This window comes from Gopherus evgoodei, unplaced genomic scaffold (genome assembly GCF_007399415.2).
Source record: "Gopherus evgoodei ecotype Sinaloan lineage unplaced genomic scaffold, rGopEvg1_v1.p scaffold_32_arrow_ctg1, whole genome shotgun sequence".
Lineage (NCBI taxonomy): Eukaryota > Metazoa > Chordata > Testudines > Testudinidae > Gopherus > Gopherus evgoodei.
This window is the reverse complement of record NW_022059994.1, coordinates 4797825-4805806: the sequence shown is the minus strand read 5'-3', so window position 1 is coordinate 4805806 and position 7982 is coordinate 4797825. Positions and strand designations below refer to the sequence as shown.

The 7982-nt window shown below is 58.9% G+C and overlaps 1 protein-coding gene across 1 annotated transcript; it reads left to right on the top strand.

The window, feature by feature from the left end:
* The first annotated feature begins 2982 nt into the window (after nucleotides 1-2982).
* Nucleotides 2983-6651, top strand: LOC115640908 (protein S100-A16-like). Its single transcript, XM_030544003.1, has 4 exons — nucleotides 2983-3078; nucleotides 3979-4051; nucleotides 5193-5362; nucleotides 5976-6651. Exons 2-4 carry the CDS (start codon nucleotides 4009-4011, stop codon nucleotides 6114-6116), a joined length of 354 nt encoding a protein of 117 aa, XP_030399863.1. The 5' UTR covers nucleotides 2983-3078; nucleotides 3979-4008; the 3' UTR covers nucleotides 6117-6651.
* Nucleotides 6652-7982: the final 1331 nt, after the last annotated feature.

Genomic DNA, 7982 nt, shown 5'->3' with positions numbered 1-7982 from the left:
GAGGTTGGAGGAGAGAGATGTAGCTAAGCCCACACGTGCGCTTGGTACCTGCATTTCCTGTGTGGTTTCCCTTGAAGAACGGTCAGTGCTGGTGGGAGCCCTGACCTGCACAGACCGAGTCTGAGGGCCAGTTAATAGGGGGCCTCCTTTCCCCCCTCTGAGCAGCTGCTGGGAAATCAAACCAGGGACATGCTTGGCCAATGGAGGATGAAGAGGGCTACACGGTATTAAACCTCCGGCCAAAGCAGAGACAACCAGGCCACGCGCCAGGAGCTGGACCCCAAGGTAAGTGACTGAGCATCCTCCTGGGGCGTCCACTTTTTGCAACGCAGCAATTCCAGGGTGTGGCTGGGGCTTCACAGAGACCCACGGGAGCAGACATTTACTGGAACCTGGGAGCCCAACTCCACTGGATGGCTCTGACAGTCCCAGCCTGGGCCTTTGATCAAATGGTCCTATCTGGCCTTAAAACCTATGGACCAGCCCCTGTGTGTTGCTGTCACCTGCATCTCTGCAGAGCCAGGGCAGGTGTGTGGTTTAAGTCACCTCTTCTCTTCCCGGGTTGTTAAAAGGGGACAGGTGGGGGGATCCTGCTTAGATCCTGGGCAGGGGCCCAGCAGCCCCTGCCAAGCAGAAGATGCAAACACCCGCGCTAGAGCAATGACCTGGTGGGGAAAGGTTTTCTACCCATGAAGCGGGAGCCAGAGATGTCCACCTGGTGGCACCAGAGCCCCAGAGATGGGAGAGACCGCCTCTGAAGAAGGCTTGTCTAAAGAGACCCCCCTGCCAGGCCAGGCCAGGGGCTCAGCAGAGAGACCCCAGGCAGTGCCAGGGGTTAGTGACTCAGCTGTAACCAGAGACAGAAGGGAAGTTTGGACACTGTCTCCTCTATAAATAGTTAACGACCCAAGCACTGAGCCAGAGAAGCTGGGGGGGCAGCGAACATGAATAGGACAGAGGTGGGGGGATGGGACACATGGAGCCGGAGGTGGGGGTGGACAGGGAGGCTGGGAACACCCCTGCCAGAGCAATGATGGGAGCCATCAAAGCCGCGTCTCGGCGTCTCCATGTGGCAGGAATCCCAGATTCGCAACGAGACCGAGAACCTGGAAGAGACGAAGCCGCGAGTGCATCTGGGGCTGCTGCAGAGGTTGGGGGACTGGAGCCCAAAGCTACAGCCTGGAGCACGTGATTAAATGGCTCCTGTTATTAAAGGACAAATCGGGCCATTGTTTTCCCCGTCGCTCCTGCTCTGACTCTCCTGGGGCCCCTAACCCGAGTGTGCCCAGGCAAGTGGGGCTCAGCTGAGAAAGTGTCTGACTCCCCCTGCAGTCTCTGCCCCCTGCCTGAGGACCAGACTCTGCCAGGGACTCGGCCCACAAGCCCACCAGCCTGCCTTAGTCTACCCCCCCGGCTGCTCTGCCCTCTGGCTCCATCTTCCCTGCCCAACCCGCCCTGCTGCTCTGCCCTCTGGCTCCATCTTTCCGGCCCAACCCCTTGGTCAAGAACCTCCTGCTCCCTGCAGCCCCTGCTACAGCTTCCTCTCCATCTTCCCCTGTGGGACCAGGAGAGGCCGTTAATGAGGCTCAGGTGGGCTGGATTGAAGAGCCCATTGTTAAATATTTATTCCCCATGTAGGTACTGACAGAGGGCTTGGCTACACTGGAGAGTTGCAGCGCTGGTGGTGGGTTTACAGTGCTGCAACTTACTCACCGTCCACACTTGCAAGGCACATACTGCGCTGCATCTCCCTGGCTGCAGCGCTGGCTGTACTCCTGCTCTGCCTGGGGTATAACGATTGCAGCGCCGGTGATGCAGCGCTGCTCCGCCTGTGTGGCCACCAAAAGCGCTGTAATTGGCCTCCAGAGGTATTCGGAGGTATCCCAGAATGCCTGTTCAGCCACTCCCAACAGTGCTGCAAATGCTGCAAATGTGGCCACACTGCAGCGCTGGTAGCTGTCAGTGTGGCCACACTGCAGCGCTGTCCCTACACAGCTGTACGAAGACAGCTGTAACTCCCAGCGCTGTACAGCTGCAAGTGTAGCCATACCCAGACTGTGATCAACTCTCTCCTTCACCTTCTCTTAAGCTAAGTAGTTTGAGCTCCCGGAGTCTATCACTAGACGGCAGGTTTTCAAATCCTTTAATCCTTCTAGTGGCTCTTCTCTGAGCCCTCTGCAATTTATCAACATCCTTCTGGCACCAGGATAGAATCCCAGCCACGGTCGCAGCAGGGCGAAATCCAGAGGTAAAATAACCTCCTGGCTCCCACTCGAGATCCCGTTTATACATCCCCGGGGCACATTAGCTCATCTGCTCACAGCATCGCATTGGGAGCTCATGTCCAGCTCATCAACTGCCACCATTAACTGTTGCTGCTTCCCAGGATAAAGTCCGCCATCCTGTCAGTCTTTATTCAAGAGTGTCTGAGCCCCTGTCGTTTTTTCAGTGTGGACACAGTGCAAGTCACAGACCAGAGTCAGAAGGTGTGTGTGGTGCAGTATGGACCGGCTAGCATGGCTGTAAGACCTGGAGCCAGCAGTTGTCAGCCCAGGTTCATGCTGCAAGCACAGACTTGGAAACACTATGTCCACAAGGCCGGGACCCACAGACCAGATCCGGGTTTATAATACAGTGTGAATGCTCCAGTTCGGATCCCACAGACCCGGGTTTACAATGCAGTGTAGACAAACCCCCAGAGGCTCTGTTATGATTAAGGAGTCCCTCTGGCTCCGCTTGGGTCCCAGTAGGCTTCCCTTCTTTCCTGAGCTCTGTTCCTGCTGTCACCAATCATGGACTGGCTAGGCAGGCAGGGTTCGAATCAACCCCCCTGTCCCCTGGCTTTAGCTGTGTCAGAGCAGGCCTCCATCTCCGTTCCTGTGTCAGTGCCCAGATTCCTCCCCGGCAGCCCAGTCCCCGTCACCCTGCCACCTGCCAATCCATGACCAGCTGTCTTGTCCCAGATGAGGCACCGTCCCAGAAATAGCCCCCGGCGCCCTGCCTCACACCCGGCCTTTGTTTGTGGCCTGCTCAGATCTCGGGCTTTCCTGGTCCCTGGAAGCAGCAGCCCCCACCCAGGTGAGTGAGCATCTGCTCGGCTTTAAATTTCCCAGCCCAAGCTGGGACCCCAGTCACCCTGGGCAGTTTGCTGACAGTGGAAAGAGTCAGAGCCTATTTTCCCAGCCCTTTGAGCACTGCCAGCATCTAGCCCAGACCCTGGCCCAGAGAGACCTGTCAGCGGCCGCAGGCTTGTGGGGCTGATCAACTGCAGTGCAGATGCTCCGGCTCACTCTGGATCCCGGGCTCTGAGCCCCTCCCCCTGCTGCGCCCCAGCAGCCACCCGGCAATTCTGTAATTTCGCAGCCCTAGCCAGAGTCATCAGCCATGGCCCAGCCCCTGGGGTTTGACTGCAGCGGAGACATCCTCGTAATCTCTGCGTGACCATGGCTGGTTTCTTGGCATCAGAGCTGGCCTGGAGAACACGACCCTGCTTCACATGCCAGCAGAGACAGGCTAGGGGCCCAGAGCTGGAAATCTCTCTGGGAACAAATCCTTCCAGCCTTCCCATGGGTTATGAATGATGCACCTTGTCTAGCCATTCCGTGCACCTGCATTGGGGTGCAAATGGGATTTGAACGGGGCTCCAGCCCTTGGTCTCTTGTAACTTGCTGGGGAAGGGGATGCCCATCTGGTACTGTCTAATCAGTGACCGATCCCCTCCCATTGAAATTCAGCCCTGCTGCGCTTCTCTTTCCTGTCTAGGGTGACCAGATGTCCCAATTTTATAGGGATAGTCCTGATATTTGGGGCTTTGTCTTATATAGGTGCCTATTACCCCCCACCCCATCCCAATTTTTCACATTTGCTGTCTGGTCACCCTATTCCCGTCCCATCCCCGCCCTGATTCGGTAGCAGTGGAGAGCTCTTTGCTGAGCAATCGTCATGGTGTTCACTCACTGCCAATTCTGGTCTCTCTAGCAACCCAGGAGCACTTTCCCCAACAGGCCCATGGGACAGAGTTTGCAGCCAGAGCCGTCCGGGGAGAGGAGCGGTAAGAGATGCGTCATTAACGAATCTGACCATTCTGTGCCCTGGTTGTGCACGGAGCCTTCACGACATCAGCCAATAATAACAGCCCACGTCCTAGGGTCTCTCTTCAGTGTAATGCAACATTTTCTTGGCACCTTCCCCCCTGAATCCATCAGACTTACCCAGAATCCATCAACTGCTGACACCCTCACCTGCCACTTGCTATTATATTTGTATTAGAGAAACAGCTAAGTGACCCAACTGAGATCAGGGCCCCATTGTGCCAGGCGCTGCACAGACACACAGAGGAGACTGGCCCCACCCCAGCTGAGATCAGGGTCCTGTTGTGCCGGGCGCTGCACAGACACACAGGGAGAGACAGTCCCTGCCCCAGCTGAGATCAGGGCCCCGTTGTGCCAGGCGCTGCACAGACACACAGCGAGAGACAGGCCCTGCCCCAGATGAGATCAGGGCCCCATTGTGCCAGGCGCTGCACAGACACACCGAGGAGACTGGCCCCACCCCAGCTGAGATCAGGGTCCTGTTGTTCCGGGCGCTGCACAGACACACAGGGAGAGACGGTCCCTGCCCCAGCTGAGATCAGGGCCCCATTGTGCTGGGTGCTGCACAGACACATAGCGAGAGACAGGCCCTGCCCCAGCTGAGGTCAGGTCTCGTGCTGAGCACTGCACAGACACACAGGGAGAGAGAGTCCCTGCCCCAGCTGAGATCAGGGCCCCATTGTGCTGGGTGCTGCACAGACACACAGGGAGAGAGTCACTGCCCCAAGGAGTTTACCATCTAACTAGACAAGGGTAGGTCTGTTTTCCCCGTTTTACAGATGGGTTACTGAGGCCTAGGGAGATGAAGGTTCAGATATGGAGCTGGGTGGGAAAATGGCAAGACAATCTGAGTTCACAGGTCAATGTTAGAGCACTTGGAGTCACTGACCTTTAATCACAAAGTGACACTCAACCATCATCATAGCAGAACTGGGCCCCATCTAGCCCCCCCCCCCCCCACCCACACACACCCCCTCATCCATTCCTCCCCCAGCCTGCAGCAGGTCTGGTGGCCCCAGCAGCAGGTACTCCCCAGCCTTTCTAGCTGAGGTCTCTGGGGCTTGTGGGCCCATACTGACATGGTCTACCTTTACTTTGGAGGTGGAAGGAAGCCGGCTGAGACGGCCAGGGAGGGGTCTGAGCTGGAACACGGCCTATGTGTTATTGTGGACAGCTTCTACAGATACGCCAAGGGCCCGCCTGGAGCAAAGGCACTGGACCAGGGGGCTTTCCAGAACCTGCTCAGCAACGAGTTGAGCCATCAGCTCACGGTGAGACCCGGCAACTGGCACCCCAAGGCAACCAGAGTCATCAACCACTGACTGCTAGCAAAGAGGATCTGCTGATACCTCTTAGCCCTTCCCTCCAGCCTCCTGCTATCCCAGTTCTGGGCCTCCCCCCGGCTCTGCCTGTGTCTCTCAATCCCAATTTGCAGCCCCTGCTAACCCAGCCCTGGCTCCCTCGCCTCCAGAACTCCCCTGGAGCTCATCGTTCCTGACCCACAGCCCCCTGCTAACCCAACCCTGGCTCCCCCACCCCCAGAACTCCCCCAGAGCCCATCAATCCCAACCCACAGCCCCCTGCTAACCCAGAACTTGGCTCCCCTCCCCACAGTTCTGCCAGTGCCACTAAATCCTGACCCACTGATCCCTGCTATGCCATCTCTGGCTCCCCACAGCCCTCACAGCTCTGCTAATGGGCTTCGAGCTTGTATCTTACCTCTCCTTTATACACACATCTGTGTGTGTGTGGGGGGAGCAATGCTAGGCCAATCCCCTCCAGCAGGGGGTGGTATTGCATCCATCCCAGCAGTAGAGCCTGTTACTGATCTACATGTCAGACCCTGCCCCGAGCACTGACTCTCTGTTCTTTGGTGTGTTTTAGAACACAGAGGTCGAGGCAGCCGTGATGCGCACCTTTGAGAAGTTAGATGCCAACAAAGATCAGAAAATCTCCTTCGACGAGTACTGGCAACTCATCGCCTGGATTTGCCAAGTGATCCGGCGCCGTGATTATAATGAGTAGTGACTGGGGGGTTGCATCTGGTGGGGAAACTGAGGCATGCGCATCGGGAAAGGCCTCCAAATCCTTTGCCTTAAAGACTCAAAGCAAACCTGCACCTCCCTCTCCCTTGGAAACCCAGTGACCTTAATCTGCCTGCTGGGATCTCCCCACCCCCATCCTGCACATCTTATGTGGCCCCCGCCCCTCCTCGCCAGGATCCCATCCTGATCAGCCCTCGGCCTTTTCTCTCCATGCTGCCCATCTCTCCCCAGTGCTGCCCAACTCCCCCACTGCTGGGATTCACCCCGTACACCCCGAATCCATCCTGGCCTATGCTCCCCATGTCACCCTCCTCCCCTGCTGCCAGGATCCCTCACCATTCCATGCCCCCCCTCCAGCCCTGGTATGGGATGCCCACCCCACCCATCTCTCCAGCTGCTGGGCTCCCCCGCCGATCCCTGCCCCGTTGCTGGGATCTCTCCCCCACCCCCTACGGCCTGCCCTCCCAGTGCCACCCTGCTATCACTTGGTAACATGGCTTGAATAAAGAGTCTGCTCTGCGCTCCAGTGCGTCTCTGTTCTTACTGCAGCCTGGATTGGACTGGTCGGTTCTGAAGCGTGGACACGCCGTACAGCGCACAGCCAGCAGAGGGCAGTGGGGTGCTCCCAGGCTGGGCACATCATTGTCACGCTGCAGGCGGGACTCAGACAGGCCAAGTTCTGGGACTTTCTCAGCCGCCCTGGCATCCCTCTGTCCTCCACCCTGGCATCCTCCCCTGCTCCTCCCTGGCATCCCCTCGTCCTCCTCCTCTGCTCTGCCCTGGCATCCCCCCATCCTACGCCCCAGCATCCTCCTCTGCTCTGCCCTGGCATCCCCCTGTCCTCCAACTCGACATCCTCCCCTGCTCTGCCCTGGCATCCTCCTCTGCTCTGCCCTGGCATCCCCCTGTCCTCCAACTCGACATCCTCCCCTGCTCTGCCCTGGCATCCTCCTCTGCTCTGCCCTGGCATCCTCCCGTCCTCCGCCCCGGCATCCTCCCCTGCTTCACCCTGGCATCCTCCTCTGCTCTGCCCTGGCATCGCCCCGCCATCCTCCCCTGCTCCGCCCTGGCATCCTCCTCTGCTCTGCCCTGCCCTGGCATCCCCCTGTCCTCTGCCCTGACAACCTCCCCTGCTCTGCCCTGGCATCCTCCTCTGCTCTGCCCTGGCATCCCCCCATCCTCCCCCCTGCTCCTCCCTGGCATCCCCCCGTCCTCCTCCTCTGCTCTGCCCTGGCATCCCCCCGTCCTCCGCCCCGGCATCCTCCTCTGCTCTGCCCTGGCATCCCCCTGTCCTCCACCCCGACATCCTCCCCTGCTCCGCCCTGGCATCCTCCTCTGCTCTGCCCAGGCATCCCCCGTCATCCTCCCCTGCTCCGCCCTGGCATCCTCCTCTGCTCTGCCCGGGCATCCCCCTGTCCTCTGCCCATACATCCTCCCCTGCTCTGCCCTGGCATCCTCCTCTGCTCTGCCCTGGCATCCCCCCATCCTCCGCCCCAGCATCCTCCCCTGCTCTGCCCTGGCATCCTCCTCTGCTCTGCCCTGGCATCCCCCCGTCTTCCGCCCCGGCATCCTCCCCTGCTCTGCCCTGGCATCCTCCTCTGATCTGCCCTGGCATCCCCCCGTCCTCTGGGTCCCAGCAGCGGGGCCAGGGTTGGCATGGTCTAGCCATGCTGTTGTATGATGGGGCACGGGGCAGATTGGTGCAGCAGACAGAGGTAAAGGGTGTGGGCTGAACCTGGAGCTTCTGCTCACATGAGTCAGAGGGGGAGAGGCCGTGTCTACACCTGAAGCACTTGCCTGGTGCGTCGTACCAGCAAAGCAGTCCTAGGGTGCACGCCACTCAGAC